The sequence below is a fragment of the Magnolia sinica genome, chromosome 1 (genome assembly GCF_029962835.1).
Source record: "Magnolia sinica isolate HGM2019 chromosome 1, MsV1, whole genome shotgun sequence".
NCBI lineage: Eukaryota > Viridiplantae > Streptophyta > Magnoliopsida > Magnoliales > Magnoliaceae > Magnolia > Magnolia sinica.
The window spans coordinates 25,420,192-25,445,217 of NC_080573.1; the positions used below are offsets into that span (position 1 = coordinate 25,420,192).

Sequence of the window (25,026 nt, forward strand, 5' to 3'; positions counted from 1 at the left end):
ACCGTTGGAGGAAGTTGTTCGTTGGGTGAAGAGATTGGTTGGGAAGATGATCTTCTGCCAGAGCGGTGAGAGATGAGCAATTCTTCTTATTCTTCTTCTTGTTCTTGGCCGACTACAGGAGGAGGTGTTAGGGACAGATCGACCATGTATTCAGACTCTGAGGGGAGAATCGTGATTTCAAGAGAGTTATGGGAAGGAAAGGCCTCAACGCTGATTGTATTCTCATAATCGACGGTTTGAACATCAGTGATATCAGGAACATCGTCGTTGGATGACGTTGTTACAACAGTTGTGCCATAATGACTTTTTTCTCAATGGCCGATAACTCTCGGGTAACTATAAGAGAAAGTTATAGTCAATCGACATGACAGGTAAGAAGATTCGAAATAATTATATATAGGTACGTAATTTCCACCTAAATCAAAACGAACGGCGTAGGTGATGGATTGTCTGTCCACAGCTCGAGGATTTTTTATAGTCATTGCCATCACTCGTGTCGAAGTGGGGAATGGTGACGAATTGGGATGATAAGAAATAAGATATTTTTTATCAAAGGGGAGATGGGGATTATTTAATCTTTTCCTATCTCGCCACCATTTGTTCCAACATTTATTATAATGAGCTTCGTGGTGACGTTCCAAGCATTTTTTTGATTTCTTTTGAACAATTGGTGATGGAGAGACCTGGCCAGTACTTGGTTTTGAAGTATTTTTTTAAAGAAAATACAGCCTCGACCAAGGACGTACCAATGCCCGTCGTGGTTTCAATGAAGTCGACAACGGTCGATCCACAATTGTCAGTTGGGGAGATGGGTCGACGCGTTTGAGAATTAGGACAGGAGGCTGAGGAGGTGGACTAATTAGAGCTCTCAAGTCAAGGATTCTCCTCAGAGCTCTGGCGGATTGGTAGATGTGCAGGGACAGTAGGAATTTTCGCCACAATTTTTTGATGCTTTGGTGGAGCAGTTGCTTCCTCGGTTGGTGAAGTATGAGGGGAAGATGTAGTGGCCGATTTGGTCTCTAGCTTATTTGTCCTTCGACTCGTCGTACTGGCCGATGAAGGTGCTGCTCTTTTTTTTCCTTTGAGATCAATCTTGGAAGAAAGTTGAGCTCCAATATCCTCCTGAGACTTATTCATCAATTTTTTATAATGGCTCTCCCACCAAACAATGAAAGTATCCATTGCTTGTGTTTGGTTTAGATAGCAAGGAAGATCAAGAGCTAGGCTAACTTCTTAAAAAGAAGAATAGAGAGATTGGTAGAGTTTAGCATTATCGGCGACCGGCCAACTGAAAGGGGGCTGGTTACAGGTTTTCTAGGTGAATGGATAGGGGATGCATTAGACTATACCAAATTGCCAAGCAAGCAAGTTCAGACAATACTACTCAATCTCGGCCTTAACATTTTTTGCGGTGTTAATCGTACCTCCGTAAGGAAGATCCCTGCCGATAAGATAGCTTTCCCAAGCTAGGTGTGTCTGGGATGCTTTGTGGTCGTTCTCCTGTTCAAATCGGCCAGTGAACCAACTAGGACCATATTTTCCATCATGAAATGAAGTAAACGACCGATTTCACTTGCTATTATTCAAAGAAAAGAATAAACTGGTCATATATACAGAAAATGATTAGATTGATTAAGGGAAGTTGATGATGCATTCACCATAGGAAGAATAAACAGCTTTGAAGTAGATGAGATTGTGTACAATGGAAGCACGAAAATATTCATAGATCCACATTTGGAGAAACCATAGTGGTCCTTCTTCAATAAATAACCCTTTGGTGGTGACTTTGTAAATACTCTTGTACAGGTGGCCGAGTACAAAAGGTGTCAGGGCAAGTTTTCGACCTTGAGTAAGTGCTTCAGTCAAATGAATGTATTCATTTATGACTTGTATGGCATTCACGCAAAATAGATGACGATAGATCAAAAGCAGAAGGAAAGTCATGTGTTCCTCATAATCGACCGTTCCGTCGCGTTTATGATAAGCCTATATTAAGTGAGAATTGGCTTTATCGACTTTATTTGAGAAACATTTGGTTTCTTTCTGTGCGAAACCTGGGTAAACGGTTTCACCAAAAGGAAAAAAGTTGAGTTAAAGTCGTGATGTCGAAGATGGTCGAGCTCATAAGGCTACAACCAAAGAAGAATGTGTTAGTAGAAGAGCATCAGAATGTTGATGCTGCAATGAGAATAGAGGGATCTAAAGGATAGTCATGAATGGAAAGCTTGATGCATTCATAGATGCTCGATTCTCTCCATGTTGCCTCATACTGAGAAGAGACACGAGCAAACCAAACATCCCATTGTCGAAGAGGTCTTGACCATTATCAATGGTTCTCTAGAGCATTACAAGGATCATGGATGTCTTCTAACTGGATCAACAAAGTTTTACCATGACATATGGGAAACGGGGCATCCATCATTCTGACTTCATCAACCACCGTTGTTGGAGAGAATGCTAGACCTATGTAGTAATAATCCCCAATAGGTGATTTGAAGACTGTTTTGTCGATGCATTTTTTAAAGAGAGCATCTATCACTATGAGGAGATCATTTTATTAGAATGATGGAGGACAAGACGAGGAGGAAGCCATCGATCGAGGAAATGGTTGAATTTCAAAGCTACTTTGAAAAAGGAGAATGAGAGCATAAGAATGAAAAAGTATCAAAACAACACTTATATCGGTTGAGGCAATGATGCATTAATTAGGGCATCATTGATTTTGCGGGCAACGATGTAAAGGGCACGTGTCAGCATGGGATTTAGCGTAGGTTTTGATAAAGGGGTGGTCATCGATGACATGTTACGATGAATCGGCTGAAGGTGGTTATTGGCTTGCTACCACGTGTGAATAATAAATACCGCATTAATGAGGGGTCACATGTCGCTTTCGCATTTTTCCAAAGGTGAAGCGACGTGGGGGGGGGGGGGGGGTCATCTTTCCTCATGAGAATCAATCAAAGCAAGTTACGTGTGATATGTATGGATTCACATGGTGTTTTTGAAGATCTGCAAAGATGTACGGAGAGGATTTCTTAATAACATAGCCGGAATACATCGAGTGCTGCTAGAGATGGTAGATTGTGAAGGAGCGGTTACGGGATAGATGGCAAGGAAGTGTCTCCAGAAGATCGTGTAGTGCTGAAATGGTTATAAAAACCGTTAGAACGTATAAAGGATCCGGATGATCGAATTAAGGTTATAAATAATAAAGCGATTCAGTAGAAAGAATTCGTCTCATACCAACCAAATCAAACCAAACATTACATTTTAATTATCCTTTCAGTTACCAGTCCTTTTACATTCTGTAATGTAATCCTTTGCCTTTTTCCAAGTAAATTTAGTCAAGTAAATTACATTTCTTAGTGTAATAATTTACTTTCAACTTGTCATTTACATTCCGTAGTTTAATCCATAGCCTTAATCAAGTAGTTGATATTCTTAGCTATAATTTGAGTGCGTTAATCAAGTAGCTGATAATCTTAGCTATAATTTGAGTCTACGCTCGAACGTTGGATTTTGTTCTTCACTCAGAAAGACGTTTTGCAGCTATTCTTCACAACTGACTGTAAGAATCCCTTTCTCATCTTACTTTATCTGTACTGAAAAGCACTTTCATACGAAAAACAAAAGTGTAACCCATCATCAGAGGACGAACCCCACCCTCTGAATATTGTTTGATCATGTTTACACATTAAGCAAGTGGCTGAATAGGCGGCCGATCTCCCCATATCTCGGTCATACACTACATGTCTACCTACTTTAGCGCTCGAGGTCACAACTGTTCGGTTTAAATTGAGCGCAATTTTAATTCTGGCAAGCCAACAGACATGAGCCGAAAGCAAGGCAGCAACAACCTATTCTTAAGCAGCAACAATCTATTTTTTACTCTTTATAATCTACCGCTCTTCCTTTGAATTCGGACGGCCTTTTTAGACTTTGTAAAATCAAAGGGATGATATATTTAAATATTAGATTTCCTTCGGGAATATGCTATCCTTCTAAGGTCCGGGCGCGGATTGGATACTGACAAGGTCAGTAGCCAAATGGCTACTGAAGTGATGTCACCAAGCTCTGTGGACCCTGCCATGATGCGTGTGTTGTATCCATGCCGTCCAACCATTTGTAGAGTTCGTTTTATGGCATTACAAAGAGAATGAGATAGATCTAAATTTCAAGTGCACCCACCACAGAAAACCGTGGGAGCCTTCACACCCACTGTCGAAACATTTACAGTGATGTATTTTTGAGATGCACCCTATTCATAAGTTAACATAGAGATAGATGAAGTGAAAACAAAATATCAGCTTCATCGGAAACTACTGTAGCCCCCAAGAAGTTTTGAACGGTGGATGTCACTGTCCCCATTATTTTCTATGGTGGGTCCACTTGAACTTTAGATCTATCTCGTTTTCCTTGTAATGCCATAAAACAATCTCTAAAGATGGTTGCACGGTATGGATACAACACATGCATCATGGTGGGGTCCACAGAGCTTGGTGAGGTCACTTCAGTAGCGATATGGCTACTGACCTTGTCAGTATCTAATCCGCGCCCGTAAGGTCCCGTCGTATAGACGGTTTGGGTCATTGGAAAGGACCCAATCCAACGGCTGAAGTCCCAATGTATCCTATTGTCCTAGGTGGGGATGTATTCTAGCAAACCTCAACCCAAATGTCCCCTTCATTTATCTCCCTTCATCAACCGCATCAATGGCTCCATTGATTGTGGATCTTTTCCCACCATTCCTTCGTCAACCGCTAATTTGGATGCCATTAATCTAATCATTGGGATGCTGCAGACGGCCATGGTCTATTCGCCGTGCAGCCTTGGACTCAAAACCTCAGAACCGTTGCATTTGAATCCAGAAGGCTGTTTTACTCGATAGAAATGCGAAGGCAAATTTTGAATGGGAAGATTAAAGGAGTGAACCACAGCATATGTGCAAGATCCGGACTATGCATACCTGTACCCTCGTCACTGGAGCTTCGTCGTACTGCAGTTGGCATGAAATGTAACTTCATCACTGGAGCTTCGTAGTATTGCAATTGGCTTGAAATTCCTCTCTGAATTTTTCCAATAATAGTGGTTCCATGCGTCACTAAGGAATTCAAGCCGCAAATAACAGAAAGTCACCCGGCCGTGGTCCCTTTGCTGAACTAATTATCACAATTCAATTCAAGGATGAAGGAGATTATCAGACCAACGGTAGACTCTTGCTCTTGCTCGGGTGGTAGACTCTCAGGAGTTTCAACCCCCGGTCAAGGGTTCGAGTACCCACAGGTGGTGAAATTCCTCTAGGGTGAGTGTGTGGGGTGTGTTAAAAATTTTTTTTTTTTTTTTAAAAAAGGAGATTATCAGACCAATGGTCCACTCATGGTGGGACCCAACAGTTTGGCGGTCCGCATTACTGGACCATGTGCACCGCCCCTGGTCGAGGATCCTATAATTCATCGCACTTGTACAAAATCTTACATGGAATGCTTCTACATGAATCTAAAATGTTATTAAGCAGTGAAACCTCATCAGTTCATAATACATTTCAAGATCATAATTTAAACGAACAACAACAACAAAAACAAACTAATGCTATCTTCACAACATTCAGTCTCCTAAATAGATGTGTGCATGCGTGTTGTATGTGTATACCGATTGTTGTTATATGCGGATATCATATTATAATACAGAAATCTTCTTTTAGCTTAAGCAGATTTACTCTCTTGATGATCTCCATTTCTCCTTCATAGCCAAGGAAGCTAATATTACAGAAGACGTTGCCAGTGGGACCACTAATCCCGAGCTTTGGCATTTCTTCAGTAGTCCAACGACCCCACGGATGTGATCCCAGTGCTCGAGTTTCTCGAGTCCTGCCGGCCCACATAATCATCACAGCTGCTGCTCGAGAGCCTCTGGATTGGGACTGAGTTCAGAAGCTCGAGGTCTTGCTTCCCCATCTGCTGCACTTCTTGCGGCGAGAGGATTTTAATACACCAGACATTGTTCACAAATTCCCTGGATTAAGCAAAAAGATGTAATAAATAAACTTGTAAAAAATTCAAGATTTTGAAATAGCAGCAATTGATGGTTATGAAAATGACAGGATTTCCATTAATTACAGCATCTCTCACACCAAGAAATGGTGGTATGGTTGAATTCTTTTTCGAAGGAATGGAATGGTTGAATTCTCATTTGGTTGTTTTGCTAATGAAGAAAGGGAATTGAATGGCATCCGGTTTTTAAAATCCCCAACAGGCTCAATTTGGAAGCTTCATGATTAGTAGTGGACTGGCCCACACAACCAAAATCACTTGTGGGACTGAAACTAATCCTGCTTTTGTCAGAAATGTCAAGTGGGGCCACAAATAACATTCCAAACCATCACAAAGAACATTTTCTATAGTGCGGATAAAAAAAGCGTCAGTCTATAAGGGAAACTGGGCCTCTTTAGGAACCATCTACTGAGGCACGTCAGACACTCTTCTATAAAACCATTCGCATAAGGAGACAAGATTTATCCTCTTAATCTGCTCATTACACACTGTTGATTTAGAGACTACACAATACTCGGCCAGAGTTTGTACAATATGCTCGTGTTTTTCGGCTTGTATAATTGAGCACATGACTTAGTGATGCAAACATTTGATATGATCAGCCTCACAAAAGGCCCGCATACCCACAACCCCCTAGATTCAAAGATCCTGGACATTGAATCTTTTCACCTTTCATTGGTTGAATGTTAAACTCTATGCCAAGCGTGGTCTACTGTGTCATGGATTTAACATGTTTCTACATCTCTAGATGTACATACATCTTCACATGACAGATTCTGCAAGGTGTCTGGACTCTGAAGCCAACCTTGATACAAGCACCCATATAAGATACACGTTTTCGAAAACATCTATTCAATAACATATCTTACAGTATTAACAGACATATCAAAAAAAGGAAAAAGACATCAACCAGTGTTTGGAAACTTGCAAAAACTCAGATTTCATCAGGAATCAGAGGGAGGAAAAAAAAAAATTTGTTCATTGAATCAGCCAAGACTAGTTCAACTTGACTGGACTATATTGGACAGCAGAGTACTTGGAAAAACTTGACGAAATTCTAGAACATTCACTCGACTCGCCAAGACTACAATATTTATAAAAAGTAAAATTAAAAAAGTATATATTACTGAGTCAATAGTTTCAAGACTCTGGGAAACTCGATAGAGTTGCTCAACTGGCTCAGACTTTCAAGAAGAGTATTAGGCTTTAAAGCAGTCCTAGAAAAACAGTTCCAAGGGTTGCTATTGACTGACAGAGACGTATTTGAATCTAATACATGGGTCAAAACTACAACAGTTTCCTAAGGGTTCTTTTACTAATTCAGCCATCTGAAATTACGCAGTGCAGCCGCAGGTGGAGTGTGGCCTTTTTTTTGGGAATTAAAATACGAGGGAAAAAACATAAGAGAGTCTACCATCTAATAAGAATCAATTTAAATGGTAGCCCCATGTAACAAATTAGGATTGCTCTTAGTATTCAGAAACAGAAGCAAGAAAACACGTAGAGGAGAGGAGTATACGTACTGCCAAGGGTCGTCCCCTAGGAGAAGAATATCATTCTCCCGGTCGATGAATACAAGCTGCCAGCCTGATCTCAGAGGGTCCTCCAACTGGCCTTCAAGGCCAAACATATGTGCGAGCTCACTGCGTAGTTCCTGGTAGCTGCTGAACCTGGTTATATCTAGTGACCTCCCAAAGGACCCTGCCTTGTGAACCTGTCTCCATAATACCAATACATAATCAGTAAACAAGAAAAAAATGTGCTGTTATCACATCAATCAGTACTTCAATAGAAACACCATGACTCGGTATTAGTGGATTTGATGTGCAAACCAAAGTTCAAAAACCCAAAAATAACTCGACTCAATCTCCACTCAGTCGGGTCAACTCGAAAAAGTCTTAAATCGACTTGCCTCAATATTATGTAATACGCAATTGAAGAATAAGTGGGTCAGAATAAATATCTCAATACTTTCCATATATAAACTTATCCATAAAAAACCTATACTTTTGCATTCTGGTAACAAAGTTGTGCTTCTAAAGCACAGACACAGGTCCAATTCTTGTTGTCTGCACTTCTTTTTTTTTTGACTAAAACACTCCTGACTAGGCAGCTGACTCGATTCGAGTCACAACGAGTCAAATTGAGTCAGTCGAAGTGTCAAGCTGACTCAACGAGTCTTGTCAAGTTTGGACCGAGTCAATCATGTGAGCAGGTTTCTCTGAGACTCGACTCAAAATCTCGTAGAGTCAAATTGACTCAGCCAAGTTTCAAGTCACGTCAGCAAGTTTTAGAACTATGATACAAACATATCTACAATATCACATCACTCAGACTAATTTTCCTGAACCATCCAAGTTCATTGAAAACCATCAAATCAATTCAGTCTGCAGGTATCAATGCTTTTTTCATTGACTTCAACGAGAGGCCTAGTTTCAAGAAAACAATGGGAAACTTTGTCAGCAGAGGGAGCCAAGGTAAAAAGTTCCAAATTCCTCACCTTCACAAAGGTTCTGGTTGGGGGGTTCACTTGGCCCAAATTATCTGATGACTGCAAAAAACCTGATTCATCTAAGCAGCTTGAAGTCGTTACTGCTGGATTTTGTTGGAAACCGGTTCCTGTGGCACTCAGATAACTGGAAGTGATATAAGACATGGTCGTTGAGTCAGTCTCACTGACAACACCTCTCAGACTTGGCATGCTACTCTGCATTAAGAGCGACGAGGAGTCTATATTCACCCCAAATAGAAGATGGTTCTGGGGGTCCGTACTGCCTTCTTGCTCCAAACACTCTCTCCCAGGAAATGGTGGCAATGATAAGGAATGTTGAGAGACATTTGGCTGTGGTGGGCCCATCTGATCCACTTGGGGCAGAACACATTGGGCTCCAGAAGGGAGTATAGATTCCAATGAAACTTGCTTGGGCAACCAGGCAGCAGTAGGGATTACTGGATTGGTTCTTGGAAGGTTAAGAAGATGGGATGTATCATTGGAGGCGAATGAGCCCAAAATGCTGTGCAGGGGAGACATGCCTGATGTAGTAACAGGATTCCCATTCGAGTCTGGAATGTTCTGCTGCCGACACAATGAAGATATAGCTTGCAAAGATGGAGTCTGGGACTGAGAGGCTGAGGCAAGCTGAGAAAGGGCCGAGACTACATTTGGGATTTGCTGCTGATCAGGTAACCGCTGCTGCTGATGATGGTTCTGCTGCTGTTGCTGCTGATGTTGCTGTTGCTGCTGTTGCTGCTGCTGATGTTGCTGCTGCTGCTGCTGTTGCTGCTGCTGATGTTGCTGCTGTTGCTGCTGCTGATGCAGCAGCTGGTGTTGTTGCCGCTGCTGCTGCTGTTGATGCTGCTGCTGCTGCTGCAGTTGTTCATTGAATGAGTGATGGTGCTGCAACTGCTGCTGAATGAGATGAGCCTGGGACTGCAACTGAGGTTGATTCCCATGAACAGTGTGAACAAAACCATGTGATGACTGTGGAAGAGATTGCTGTAAAATCTGACTCTGTAATAGAGAAACGGTTCGGTTAGGAATGTTGTGCGGTTGCTGGAATTGCAGAAGAGGTGAACATGTCTGCTTCAAAGGATCCACATTCCTCATTTCCTGAAGCGCTGCAGCTGCCATCGCTTGGTACATATCAGGTTGTAGACCCAATAGGGAAGCATCGAGCCTTGGTTGCATCCAGGGTGTCATTCCGAGACCCTGGAAATTCAATGATTGAATCCCTCTGTCACCATCTCCTCGGAGCCATGTCGTGAGAGGAGAATTCAAACCAAGATCATCATCCCTGCCACCTGCACAAATAAAAGTGAAAATTGAGAAGCAAAGCTAGATTGAGACAACTTCTGATAAGGAGGATGCAGTCTCAGATGACATAGAAATTATAAAGGCCTATATCATAAAAGTGGCCTGGTAAGGACACTCACTGCCTCAAATGCAAATGTGTGAGATTCAAGCTGCTCATCAGGTGGGCCCAGTTGTCCCAGGCCAAAACGTCAGACAAGTCCTCTTATATGGTACATAATGTATCCAAACAAATGGACAGTTAAAGAAAGTTGACCAATTGTCATAGCATACTTGCCTGATTTTTCATCCAGCAAATATACACAGTGGGGCCCACCTAATGAGAAGCTTGAACCTCTCACATTAACTCTTGTGGCAGTGAGTGCACTTGAATGAACATGTACTCTCTCTTCTTCTTTTTTTTCCTCGTATGATATCTTATAGTTACTTTCCCCAGCTTAAAAGAAACAGATAGGAAGCATACCATGCAGAGATGGTAGTCCAGCCGGCCACGGTCGCTTCAGCCTGAGAGGAAATGGGGATGGATACATTGGAAATGTTGTTAAAGGTTCGATCTCCCACAAGGATACTCTTGGCTGCCTCTCTCCTGCTGTTGATTCATCCCAGCCAACCTGCATATATGACAGGTTATGAGAATTACATTCTTCGGATATGCCTGGAAACACTTTCTTGCAACCACAACCTTCAGAAAGGTATAGCAAGAATGCCCCCAAGAGAGGTAATGCGATCATGGAAGAGTTAAGTTTAGAGCATGCTTTGCAGCAAAATAGCATGCTGTCACTACTGGTCTAATAGAAAAAATCAATTCTTTTTGCAGTATGCATACCTTCACAGAGCGCCAGTGTGAGTTTGGCCATCGAACAGGATCTAAGTCACTAATGCCAGTTATCGTGCCCATGTACCTAGAAATAGTGCAAGGATGACCATTAAATAAAGCATAAGGCAAATAAAATGTAAGAACTAAGAACCAAGTATACAGACACATAATCATGCAAGCCTTAGACATCAGAACTATGAAAAAGTTCACACAGGCCGCTTCATGCCTGACTTTAAATAAATGCAAGTTCCAGATAGCAGCAAATAAAATTTCAGAAAGACAATAAATGAAAGAAAATAAGCATTTCCAGATTGAAACCTACCGACGAACACTGGATTCTTCTGTCTCAAACAGCATCCGAAAGCGCATGCCGACAGAAACACGTGTGTGGTAGACTGCTTTAACATATTTCGCGAGGGGTATGACAAATTCAGATGGGCTTGCCCTGAAATGAATGATACAAATCAGATGGGCTTGCCCTGAAATGAATATGATACAAATCAACATAACTGAAAGATTGACAACATTCAAGTTCTGTAAAATGCAGAGGATCTACCTTGGGTTATAAAAGATAGTGAAACGGCTATTTGTTGCAGCCGCATGAGCTGCTGCAGCAAGGAGCCCAATGTGCATGCTATCGCTTGATAAAACCGATGAAGGCATGACAGTCTGCGGCCGATTAGCACGCCGGATTCCCAAGAGTAACTGATTCTTTTCATTCCTGATTAACACAACATCAGCCAAAGTCATAAGCAAACTGTAAAGTGACACAAACAATTAATTGATGTGCAGATATCATTGGAGAATGAAATTTCTGAAAGAGCATACCAGATAAAAAGGACTGAATCACCTGCAACCAGCCTTTTTGCACTTACAAATACACTCCATCCAGTTGTGAGAAGATGTCGCTTGGGCTGACCTGTAATACAAACAGAATTAACTAATGACAAGATAGTTTCAGAAGAGAGCAAAGCGTCGCCATTGCTATTCAGATGACAGTATATTACCTCCTACACCAAATATATCATTGCTTGCACTATAGCAAATATTAAATCGAAGCAAATGTCTTGAACACTCAAAATTCATTTTACTTACTTAAAAGTATAAATGAATTTTTTAATCAATATAATGAAATTTTATTACAATTGAAAGAAACAGAAATAATGTTATAGTGGGGAGACTCATTCATGCAAAGAGTTTATGCAGACAAGAACTCGGATGTAAGTCCCATACAATCAACCTTGAATCCTAATTGTTTGGAAAACTACCTAATAAACCTTGCTCTAATCCATACAATTGATACTTTATGGTTCGGATGACATTAGATTGTAGTCTAGGATAATATTTTCTGGTCATCATGATATAAACTGTAGCATACTAGTATTGGATCTGAACAAGCTCCACAAGTTGGAAAATTATGGTGTTGACAGTTCTCTCTATGGTAAAATGCCTAGGGAGCAGGCTCCTGAGGCTTAGGCGTCCTCCGGAAGTGGATTGCATGTGACCCGGGCACAGAGATATACCTGCTCCGGGGATTTGTGGGGCCCACAGAGATGTCTGTGACAAATCCACTCCATCCATCTGTTTTTAAAGACCACAATAGGGCAGGATTTTAAAAATCCGGCGGATCCAAAACTCATGTGGACCATACCACACAAAACAGTGGGGATTGAACGCATGGGGGTGACAGAAGTTTTATATCAGGTTGATATTTGTGCCTACAATTTATCTAAGTGGTAATAACCCTATGAACGGTTTGGATGGCATATAAACATCAGAGTCAGCTCCAGGAAGGTTTAAACACTAGACGTTTCCATTCCCACTATTTCATTTGGTGTGGCCCACTTGAGATTTGAATCTGCCTGATTTTTAGAATCCAATCCTATTGTGGTCTTCAAAAATAGATGGATGGAGAGGATTTCTTACGGAAATCTCTTTGGGCCCCATACACCCTTGGAAGGTTAAATTTTGTATGTTACATTTAGATAGGGGAAGTGACAATATATCTATCAACCCATTAAACCCTAGATAATCATTTGTTCTCCCTTCTACAAATTGAAATCACAATAAATTTTTTTCCTATAGGCCCATACCTCTACATCGGCAAGTGCCAAGGAGACGGTCATCCAAGTGTCCTAAGTGTAGTAGATGAATTATGAAAGAAAAAAAGCACAGTTCATTTTCTCAGAAATTTGTTTCTTTTTTTTTTTCCATCCATAACCACTGTTTTAAAACCTGGACCAGACTGGATGGTTAGAACAGTTTGGACCAAAACCTGCCACCAAAACAGGTTAGGCTACTGCAAACCCAATTAACTAGGGCAGCTGTTTTTTTTTTTTTTTTTGACAAAGTAAAATCCACCAGTACAGGGTCGAGTCCATGACCTCTTCTCATAAAACCAAGTTCCTGTACCACCATGTGAGTAAATTGTTTGCTAAATCATACTATTAACGATTGTAGATTTAAGTGATTTCTGGGCCAGAACTGGGCAGCACAAGTCTGATGGGTTGGACCAGCAGTTCAACTGAACCACCAACAAAAATGGGCTGTGTTCGTATACAGGTTTTAAACATTGTTGGCAGCAACTTCTCTATTTAAGAATCAAACAAGAAAAAAGGAACCACAATCCATCAAGACAGTGGATGCATAGATCTAGAAATCAAGCTAGATCATGACAAACCATCCTTGGTTAACACATTGGCAATCAAGTTGGCCTCTCATTGATTTTTTTTCTCGTGTCAATGTGTTTTTTTTCCACCTTTTCATTTGCCTTCTATGAAAATCTCTTCAGCGACGTATTTGTACTCGGACAAAAAATAACTCTTCAAAACTTGGGAGAATGGTTTCTTCCGAATGAAGCAAAAAACTATATTTTGAAAACCTGTTATTAATATGCATATAAAACTCACTTTCAACCACATTCGGACTTCCTATTCAAGCACTAAAAGTTTGTTCTACACCTTGTCTGAAACTCATTTTACTTTTCTTGCTTCACCAAACTGAGACAACTGGATGGCCACAATATCTACTTCATCTTCAAGCATCTTCAAGTATGCCTTTACTAAACCAAGTTCCATAGTCAATTAGCACGAATAAACTGCACGGAATACTTTTGATAGATAAACAAATAATAATTATTAGAATAAATAAAGTGCATGTAGCATACATCTCAAAACATTTGCTATCTAGCAAGCATCACATTTAGAGCAGACCTCAACATTGTAAATTTGAGAGCATAACCAGGGCGAAAGGGTTCAGTTTCAAAACAACCCAGTATTTAATGCCCACGAATATCTATTATTCTTCAATTGGCAGCTCATGAACAATGCTATTTGTTCATTATGAAAGAACATCCATTCCTTCTTGTTTTCAGTGTCAAAATAATTAGGGTCCCCATTTTCACCAGAAAATCACAGATTCAACAAGTGAAACCTTTCTGGGTAAACCATTGTGAGGAACGAGTGTGGATGCCAGGCAACTTTAAGGGCCTGTTTGGTAGACACCTAAAAATGAGTTCATCCCATTTTAGTTAATCAAAATTATGTATTAGAGAACATGTCTCTTGGGTAAGGATTAAAATAATCATAATAAAGCAATCATGATCTCTAATACATAAGTACAAATAACTAAAAGTAGATGAACTCATTTTTAGGTATCTACCAAACTGAAACAGGCCCTAACATGACACAGAAGGTACAGAGTGAGTATCGAATAAATGTTCAGATAGGGAGTTCCTCATCTTTCACAAGGAAAAGAACTCATATAAGTATATGACCATGACTACTTACAAGAGTTATGCAACCAAGAAGTAGCTAGTGGTGACTGGTGAGAGACAGTTAAAGGCCGTTACAAAAAGAAATGCACAAGGTTTTGAGATTTAATTTGCATTCGTTGTCACACAAACTCAACACAAAACATATGACAGAATTTCACTCATTATCATGAAGATTCCTAGCAATAAAGTCTTGGGCAGTTTTTTTTCAAGATTGAAAATCTTACTGCAGAAGATAGCATATACAAAGACCAACTAAGGGAATGGATAAGGTTTTGGACAACAGTATCGGTGGGAGTATCAGGTAGGACCAAAAACAACATGACACAGAGCGTATCTGACTGTACTAGGCCCATATTGACCTTTTTCTTTTAACATAGATCTTGAAAAAATAATGAGAAAGTAAGGAAAAAAAAAATGTAAAATTTAAGAATCTATCCTTTTTTCTTTTTCTTTTTTGGTGTGTGTTCCTTTACCCAACACCGGAAAGAACGATACGAGGGAAGAAGGCGGGGAAGGATCAGAGGGTGGTTCAACCAGAAAGGATTAGGAATGAAAGGTTTGATAGGCCAGGCTATCACGTCGGGATAAGGCATACGGAGATCATCAGCTTATGGCGGGAAGGATGGATGAGCTTACGGATGGGATGGATGGGGAAATGAAAGCTTTCGACGGCTGGTGAGGCTGGGTGATCGAAGTAATGAGCGGCCATCCATTTAAAGGCCACACCAACCCCTGACACCCATGTCAAGGGCTAAAGTTCACCCTATAATGAGTGCTTCAAATTCTGCAACATTGTTGGTACAAGGATAGTCCAAATTCAAAGCATGTGGGATAACATCTTGTTCTCCCCGGCCTACTAGAATTAGAAGGATGAGAGGGTGCCAACAACCTCCCTTCCTCTTCCGAGCGAGCTCGGGAACCCCCTTTCCATCAGCCATGTACTCAGTACTCAGTAGCAGGACCATGGCCCAAACAAAAGTCAAAAGACCTGTAACTCATAGTTCGATTGGGCATGTAGGTTATATACGTACTGGTTTCTCATGTGGAACCATAGAAGGAATTCAATCCATACTGATTGTTATCTTTATTTATGCATCAATGACAATAGATGCATTACAGCATTCCTTTCTATTGTGCCTAAAATCTCTACTTCTGCAAATATGTCACGTGCTTCTATTTATGGTTCCTATGGAGCTACATTGTGATAAATCTTCTTTTTCTGCAGCATTGCTTCTATGATCTTAGGAGCAGCAAGCTACCAGAGCCTATCGGCGAGAACTAGGCGTCAGCTTGGTTAGTAGAGCCCACCCATTCTGTCTCACCCGCCTGCTGGCCCATTCTAAAGAATTCATGGGCCGGGGAGCCAGGTGGATGAGGACCGTCAAAGCAGCAAGCAGCTGAAAAACCATAGCACACTAGCCCATTTTACTAATAGGCTCAACCAGCAAGCAACAGCCGTTGCGCGCGTTGGCGCTCATACGTTTTGAAGCTTCGGGATAATCAACCCTTTCATTAAGGGCTGGCTGCTCTAAATCAATAGGTAATGGGAGAGGATGGCGAAAGCAGCTAGGAAGGCAAGGAAGAAGGAAGGTCAAACTAAATTTGAGTGGGTCAAGCAAGGCAGGGTGTTCTCCTTTCCTAACTTGTTTACTTTTTAACATGTATTCAATAGTGTACCAGACCATTCTTTGATAAGAATGTTGTTTGTCAGCTTGACCTACTTAGAGTCAAGCAAATAGGTCCTAATTGAACATAGAGAAAGCATGATTTGGTGGATTAGGGCCCATTACACATGAATACCACAAAAAGAAGATTAAAACATGGAAAAAAGAAAAGTGATGGTCTATCACTTCTTTGATGTTTCCCACAATGGTCCGTTCCACTTCAATTCATCAAATCCTACTCAAATCTTTTGTTTTGATCCTCAAAATAGGCCTACATCAAGTAAAATACTTACTACTAAGCTTCCTTGATGCTTGAGGGCCACATAAATGCTCCTCAAGAAGAGCCACTCTGATTTTGATTGCAAATATCTCTCCAGAACTTGCATTGCCAATCTGCTAAAGGCTAGAGAACAATACTATAATCTTCCCATGGTCATAGATCACCCATCAACTCCAACATGTCCAGGATTCCTCGTAGAGTTCCCGTCAGTGTTTAACTTCCCCACCCGAAAAGGAAGTGAAGCCAAGAGACCCGTCTTTTGGGGCTTGATAAACCAACCAGAATAACTTCAGTCCAGGATCAATGAAAGTCAAAACTGTTCATCCTTTTGAATTCTCCACATTCTAGATGACGAAGGGAAACTAGCTAGAAGAAACATAATATGCTGTGCCACTGATAGCTACTGATAGCTAAGACCTAGAATGGTAGTCAAAAATTCTGCTTGTCCTTTCCTTCCTGACACCTATCACAAATGCAAGTGGAAACAGCCCTCAAAGAACTCTGCCGCAGAATTGAAAGGGCCGCCCAAACATCCTAGCATGAGATCCACTAAAAAAGAGGGTAACCCAGGATACATTGAAAAGATGGAAAAAGAAATCCCAAATCTCCCTAGCCATCTCACAATCCAGAAACTAGTGATACATAGATTCAATGTCTTTCCATCACATAAAGCACATATTAGGAAGGGAATAATTCCTTTGTTACACGTAATCCAATGCAAGAATCTCATTTGGTAAGCTATCCAACAAAAGCTAGAACTCTCCTGGAGATTTGAAAGGGCCACCCAAACATCCTAGAATGAAATCCACTAAAAAAGAGGGTAACCCAGGATACATCGAAAAGATGGAAAAAGAAATCCCAAATCTCCCTAGCCATCTCACAATCCAGAAACTAGTGATACATTGATTCCACGTCTTTCCATCACATAAAGCACATATTAGGAAGGGAATAATTCCTTCGCTACACTTTTTTTTTGCTACACGTAATCCAACGCAAGAATCTCATTTGATAAGCTATGCAACAAAAGCTTCAACAAGAGCACAAGATTCAAAACCTTGAAGCAAGGACTTCTGACACAGATCATAGGATGAAAAGCCTTGCAAAAAGCTTCCATGATGAGGACATCTGAGCACCATACTAGAGGAGGAAGGCTGAGCCAGTCTCGTTATGGCTAGACCGTCCCGCATCATTCTGCTGAAAGCTTCCCATGAGAAGTGTGAGCTCAAATGGGAATATCCTCCTAGCTTCTACGAAGTCTTGCATCATCTAGCACTTTTGAGCTGGTTTTCCAATGCTTTGTGTTCAAACTCCCTTAAAGTACCTTTTAATACCCCCAACCCAACGCCCATCAATCTCCCAACATTCCAAAACGTATTTGACAAGAATGTTCCTTTCCAAAAGGGATTATAACCTTGACAACCTTGTTGCTGGAATAATATCCCTCACCCAAAGATCCTCTTCTGTTGCCCAAACCCACCACAAATCCAATGTCTCACCCCTTTAGAAAGACTTCACCCTCCTAACTCATCTCATCCCATAACTCGGCAATGACCTTCTAAATGTACAATTCTCTTCTTCTAACCACACCTCCCAAGAAGAGACAGTGCACGTTGTGAATTTTCCTATGTCAGAAATGTCAGAAATCAGATCATCTGGTTAAGGCTGGCTGCCTTCCCCTCCTGCTGATACTTCCAACATAAATTTCGATGGAAGTTAAGTCTCAAAATCCTGGATGAGCTGGTATTGATGCAGTTGTTTGTGACCATATGGGTATGATCATCAATCAAATTCTCTAGCCTTATTGGCTTCTGAGACTACAATTTTGCTGAAGCTGCCAGTCTTTTGCAAACCATAAAGATCGTGATCTTGTTTCAGCTCTTACCTGCAATTGTAGAGGGTGATTCTTGAAGTCTTCCAGGAACAGCCTATGCCAGGTAGCAGATTTAATTGAGGAAGCTCTAGATCTATGTAGAGGAAAGGCTGTTTCTTTTGGTCATGCTCCCCGGGAAGCAAATTATATTGCTGACAAGTTGGCCAAGGAGGGAGTTTCTAGAGCATCTCTGGTTATTGAAAGATAGAAGGCTTGTAGTTTTGGTCCTGTTTTTTTTCCCCTTGTTTCTTTTCTTTTCATACAGCATGGTGGTGCCTTGTTCTGTTCATTTTACTTTTCTGTTTCTTCTGTTATGCTATTTTTCCCGGTTGTTGGTTGTTTTGCTAGCAACCGTTAGCTAACTTGTTCACTTTTTTGCTGTTTTGGCTTAGTAAATTGCATCTCATCTTTCAAGGAAAAACAAATAAATAAACTTTTCTATACTGTGTGCTTATCTTCCCCAGGGAAACAAATTTTATGTAATCATGACTGCTTAAAGGATCATGCGACTGAAGCAGTTGGCATTGAGAGACAGGAAAGAAGGCTATCATGCAAAATAAAAAATAAAAAAATCCACAAGGGTTAAGACTTGATTTGCATGTGTAGAAGTCAAACAAGCTCACCGCGAAATATATGACGGAATTTCCACTCGTTGTCATGAAGATCTCTTGCAATCAACTCTTGAGCAGGAGGCTGCTGAGTGAAGTCCTGCAGGAGCAACAAAGGAAAAAACAATGTAAGTTTTTAACTGCACGGATCAATCACACACATCATATTAGGAGAGCCACATTCAAATAGGATGAGGGGTGGATAGTTTACATAAAATTCACTACGAAAAGCAACCTACCAATGGAGGAAAAACTTTTTCAGCTGCCCGGCGAGGAACAGAGAATCCCCCATGAGTGCTGGTGTCACTTGCAGTCAATGTCTTACAGAAGTAATTGGTTGGTTGTTTGCTAGGGTTACCCAACTCAGCAGGGAGGTAGGGATCCTTTTGCTCTTGCTATAGAATTAATTGTGTCAAGAAAATAGAAGTAAATAAAATAGAACTTGAATTCCAAGAAATATGAAAACTGGAGAAATTAAATGGTAGTACCAGACTCAATGGTTGCAAGGTCATTTGAGCATACACTTCATCTGTCTCGACATCTGCCTGAATTTATACATGCCATCAATTTCAGAAACCAACTAATAAAATACTAAGGTACTGAGAAAGATACAACAGAAAAACTTACATGCATAGTAACATTGTGAAGCTGACAGATCAATTGAGGAGGTAAGCTCGGGTAATTAGGTATATGGGCATCAACTTCCTTATTGGTTGATGCGGCTACCTGCATCAGAACATCTAACAAATTTTGATATAGTAATATCATTCGTGAAAATATGAACTGACCAAGAAGCCCATTAACTAATTGATGGTATAAAACCTGTTTGCAAAAGGGAAACAATCACATGCGGCTAGCTGTATGTTTACTTGGCATGCAGTCCCATTTTTCCCAATCATGCCCCACTTGTCTAGGACATCTCTACCATGCAAACGGTAGGCCCCACAAAGAAAATATTTTTTCTTACAAATGAGGCAGATCCAATTATTAGGTGAGCCACAAATGTGATTTGGGTCAGACCATCAATTCTGCATTAAGTTGAACATGTGGTCCACCTGAATCAATTATAGGTCTGAGTTTTATGACATGATTTTCATTGTGGGGCCTACCATTTGCATGGGACTTGTTCCTTACCCAAGTGGCATGTTGGCAGGAAAAATGTTGCTGCATGGAAATTTAGCATATGGTTGTCTATCAGTCTTTAGTCCTCCTTTTCTAAAAGGCAAGGCCAATGCATGTCCCTATTTCAGAGTGGATCATCCCTATGAGGCGGTTTGCTCGAATTGTCATAGCATTACTCTGTCCAATAAGCCAGGCCATGAAGCTCTTCTCCTCTATCCGACAAATTGAATCTTGTATTTTTACTTGGAGACCTCTCCATCCTAATTTCAAGGGGATGTAAACCAAATGGCTGTATCCTCACTTCAGAGGGTGTGACAAGACTCAAGAGGGTGAATTGTGACTGCCCATTCAGTGCCTAGGTAATTATTTTGGTCCTTTCTTTTATAAAGTTTCTGTCACTACTAACAAAAAGAAGAAGAATACTGCTTGCCTAACAGCTAGCATACTTATTTGTCAAGATGAGTAAATGTTAATACATGGAAGACGGCTGGAGATTATTTTACTGTCTGCTGCTGTTCATACACGGTAACTTTACAAAATGTGCTTAGACTGACCTGCTCGCTATGACCTTGTGGGAAGTAAACAACTCGGCTTCCAACAGCAGGCAAAGACACAAGAGGGCCAGCACATGCATGCCAAAGCTCAGAATTCAGACATCGTTTTTCTCCTGCAAAATTTTCCATGTCAAGCCTTAGATTCAAAAGCATAAGCCATGAGGCATGTATGAAGAAGTTGAGCACAGATCAACATATGATAAATGAGTACTAGCATAGAAAATCAACACACTGTGGCCAACTACAGTACAATACGGATGTACCTGATTTTTTTTCTCTTTTTTTTTTTTTCTTTTGAAAGATAACAAGAATTCATTAAGGGAAAAGGCACTGAGATGGTGCCAGAAATAGCCCAAGCAGAAACAAAATACCAAAAAAAAAAAAAAAAAAGGAGAGAAAAAAAGCAAATTACAACTTTTCAAAACATCCCATGCCCGCATCGCGCTCAATGGCAAGAAGAATTGTTATACTCACAATCCATTCAACCCGCTTACTTTCGTTATGGGAAACATCTTCTACAAGCAAATCTCCAATATTGAAAGGCATGGACCAAACTAGGTTCAATCTTCTAAAAATAGCAGCCAATTCTCAGCTTGTGAAAGGACAATTGATGAAAAAATGGTCCACCAATTCGGTGTTAGACATGCATCTAAGGCAGATATTGGAGATAACCATATCCCACTTTTGGAGTTTCTTTTTTTTTATTTTTACAACACAAGGTGTCCCCGCCCCATTTTTTAGGCGAGACTATTCCCTCTGGATGCACTCAACCACGTGCATCGGATAATGCTGGGGAGGGGAGTCGAACCCACGCCTGTAGGGAGCAAACCCACGGTGTTGACCGCTCACCCAAACCTCATTTGGTCGCTTTTGGAGATTATCAATCATCAAGAGACTCAAGACCCCTTTTCTACCCACAAACCATCCAAAAGCCCCTATTTTGGAGGATCACTACCATAATGCAATACATAACCTGTCTGTCTACCCAGGTTTTACCTATTCTTTTAAAGCATAGAATAGAAAGATCGAACCAAGAAGTGACCTGACTTTTGCTTTGCCCACACAAATCCATCACTACCATCCTTTGCCGGGCAACAAAGTTTCAAGTAATCCAAAAGAGAGACAAACTCATCTACATCATCGTCTCAAAGATAACGGCGACAAGGCGGAGCCCACACAATAGACTCACCCCGCAAAAAGAATACCATTTATCAACCATGATGCTATGGTCCAAAGCAATGCGATCTATCTTCAGAAATCTAGTAAGAAACAGAGAATCACCCCTCCACACATCGTCCTAAAAACAAACCCTCCCCATTCCCCAAGAGAAGAACATGTCTTCCTTGAACATAGATCTGCTACATATCCCTTTCCACACCACCGAGGCTCTATAGAGAGGAGAATCCCTTGTTCACCATCCCCCCATCCACAAAGATTTGGATCAACTTTCGAAAGGCAACATGCTCGCAAAGCACTATCTAGAAAAAGTTGCATTTGTGCCCCCATGGATTTCAGTAGCGCTTTTGGTGTGACTTGCCTAGGGACTAAAACCCATACAATTTACCCCAACCTGGCCTGACTCAATCTAATGAGTCCTATACCAGTGTGGTGACTCATTTCATTTTGGACCAAAACTAATACGTCACTGAATCGTATTGGATGATATTTCAGACCATGTGTGCTCCCAAAGAAACACAAATTGGTATAACCTAAATGCACATACAATTACAAAGACCGCAAGTACCAAACAAGCCCCCCAAAGCCTTGAGGAGCCAACAAGTCAAAACAAACATGAGTAACCCTCTCGCTCCTCGACAAACGGCCACCTCAGTGCAACCCATGAGCTGACAGGGACAACTCGAAGGCCTATTACAAAGAGATTTAATTTTTATTTTATTTTTTTTAAAAGGGACCCTGAACACATGGTCCCATATAAATTATGAGGTGCCACCCTCCATCACCCCTTACAAATCACATAATAACTCCCCTTACGACAACACGAAATTCCAGAAGAACCATGGCCCAATTGAGAATCAACAAAGAATTCTGTTTTTCATTACTTCAGCAGACAGAATCTTGTTGTCAAAAATTCTGCCATTTCCTTCCTCCCACTCCCCCATAGGATTGCCTGCTGTGTATTTATCTCTAAGAATTGAGTGGGAGGTTGTGGCTATTCCAAACATTGACTACATAGACATAGGAAAGAACTCATTAGAGAGAAAAAGGTGACACTAATAAGCCTAAAACCCCAAAATCAGAAAAAAGGAGCCCAACACACTGCAATGAACATTCTCAATCCAATCCACAACAATGTGTCATAGATTTCTAAATCTAATACTACAGAACTAACGCGCCAAAACCACATGAACATTCAAAAGGAGGGAAAAAAAAGAAGAGAAGAAACCTTGAAAATGGTAATCTTACCTTCCTGCGGCTGATGACTGAAACCAGACGAAGAAAGCCTCATCTGTACAGACTCCACAAGAACCTTTGCACAAAGGCACAAAATCGAGCAAAACAAGAATCCTAATTCGAGTATATTATCCTCGGATGACAACAGAAAACTTCAAGAGAAGCTGAAGCCGCACACGAAAGCCAACCGTCTCTTTCACCTTTTCCTCCAAAAAAAAACAAAGACTATAGCCCTATAGCCAACTCAATCTAAATCTCGAGAAAGCTGTTTCCGCCGCCACCAAATGCTTTCCACGCCCTTTTACCAATGAAGCCCCACTAAAAACAGAAACCCACCCCAAATACTGTCATCCGAAACCCGTTCCACTACAAGAAATGCTCCTTTTCAGCTTCATCAAGTCCAGAGATTTTCCACCCCCAACCCTATAATCCCAAACTTCGGAAGCATCAATCCACGACTTCCAGATCAAAGACATCACATTTCATATCGAATCTGGAGAAAGAGCACTGGAAACCCTAGATCTTCAACTTCCACAGCACCTCTGCTTTCAAAACCTCAAATCGCCACACGAAAAAGCGCAAATCGGAAGCAGATCTCTTCCGTTCAAAATCTCAGCTTTGAAGACCGAAAGAAAAGCTCTAAAACCTCGATCAACAGCTTCTCGAACCAATCTTCCACTGAAAAAACAGCAAAGATCGTTCCACAGCTGAAATTTTCTGCCTCAGAGCATAAAGAAGCTCCAGATCCTTTCCTACAGCTTACAACGCCAATCTCCGACCTAGAAACCCGCGTATTTTAGCAGAAACCGGCGCATCTGAGCAGGCCCTGGTGGAAAAAAGAAAAACAAAAAACAAAAAAAAACCGCTCCACCGCTCTGAAGGCAGAGAAGCTCCAGATCCACACCTGCAGCTTCCGCCAGCGATCTCCACCAAGAAATCCCCCTCTTTTAGCAGAAATCGAGCATTTCAGCAGTAAAGTGCGTGCAATCGATATGGAAATGCTAAGCTGAGCCTGGAGGACCGGAAGGTTTGGCCTTAAAACCCTAAGTACGTCGGATCTGAGCGAGGTTCTTGTCACAGAATCGAGCGTGTGTGAGATACGAGCTCAGGTTTCAGATGAAGCGTCGTGGAGATTCAGATAGCGGTTGATGAGCACGTTTTGGAAGATCATCGGCTGTGATTTTCCCGAGAGAGAGAGCGAGAGAGAGAGAGAGAGAGAGAGCGCGGGGATAGAGATGCAGCTGGGTAGCGTCTTCTGCTTTTCTGCTTCTCTTTTTTTCCACTGTATTTATATTTTTCTCTCTTACTCGGCAGTCAATCAGTGCAACCGCCACTGTTTTCTTTTTCTTTTTTTTTCAGATGGAGAGAAGACAGGAATCCTTGCGATTCAGTCGGGTCGGGACCTGACCGAGTTAGATCAGATCGTGAACGTTGGGCCTACCTTGATCTATGCGTTGTATATCCACGCCGTCCATCCGTTCTTCTAGCACATTTTAGGTTTTGAGTCTGAGACCGAAGCAGATCCAGATCTCAAGTCGACTGCACCACAGGAAGCATTTGTGATTGATCGCCTACCATTAAAAACTTCCTAAGGCCCACCATAATTTTTATTTTCAATCTAACCCGTTGATAAGCCCAAACAGACCTAGATGAAGGGAATGTATAAATATCATCTTGATCCAAAACTTTTATGGCCCACGTGAAGTTATTAATGGTCAATTGACATTACTTCCTATGGTGTGGTCCACCTGACATTCGTATCTGCTTCAGTGTTGGACTTAATTCCTAAAATAAGCTCTAGAATGGATTGACCGTGTGGATATACAACACATGCACCAAGGTAGCCCAAAGGTCATACCAAATCCGTGCCTACCTAAAACACGGCTTGTAGCTTGTGGGGCCCACCGCCAGGATCCACCCTCTGTTAGGACGTGAATTGCATGTGACCTTGCCACCATAGATGCCCTCGGTGAACCCCGCTCCACCAGGTTTACTCTCTATTAGGACGTGAATTGCGTGGTGACCTACCGCAGTGTTTTTCAAGGCCAGGTAACACTGTCAGA

The 25,026-nt window shown here is 41.3% G+C and overlaps 1 protein-coding gene across 3 annotated transcripts; it reads right to left on the reverse strand.

Moving 5' to 3' along the window:
• Positions 1-5,484: 5,484 nt before the first annotated feature.
• LOC131243344 (auxin response factor 17-like) lies at positions 5,485-24,254 on the reverse strand. 3 transcript variants are annotated; one of them, XM_058242645.1, is made up of 14 exons: positions 22,976-24,254; positions 20,552-20,664; positions 19,503-19,601; positions 19,364-19,420; positions 19,115-19,270; positions 18,891-18,975; positions 11,507-11,597; positions 11,235-11,399; positions 11,001-11,123; positions 10,688-10,763; positions 10,325-10,472; positions 8,551-9,851; positions 7,574-7,764; positions 5,485-6,012 (listed from the first exon to the last, which is right to left on the reverse strand). In XM_058242645.1, exons 1-14 carry the CDS (start codon positions 23,016-23,018, stop codon positions 5,814-5,816), a joined length of 2,847 nt encoding a protein of 948 aa, XP_058098628.1. In that variant the 5' UTR covers positions 23,019-24,254; the 3' UTR covers positions 5,485-5,813. The 3 variants fall into 3 exon arrangements, with proteins under 3 accessions (XP_058098628.1, XP_058098635.1, XP_058098645.1); XM_058242652.1 differs by having other exon boundaries at positions 19,503-19,615; positions 22,976-22,991; XM_058242662.1 differs by lacking the exons at positions 20,552-20,664; positions 22,976-24,254 and having other exon boundaries at positions 19,364-19,416; positions 19,503-19,607.
• Positions 24,255-25,026: the final 772 nt, after the last annotated feature.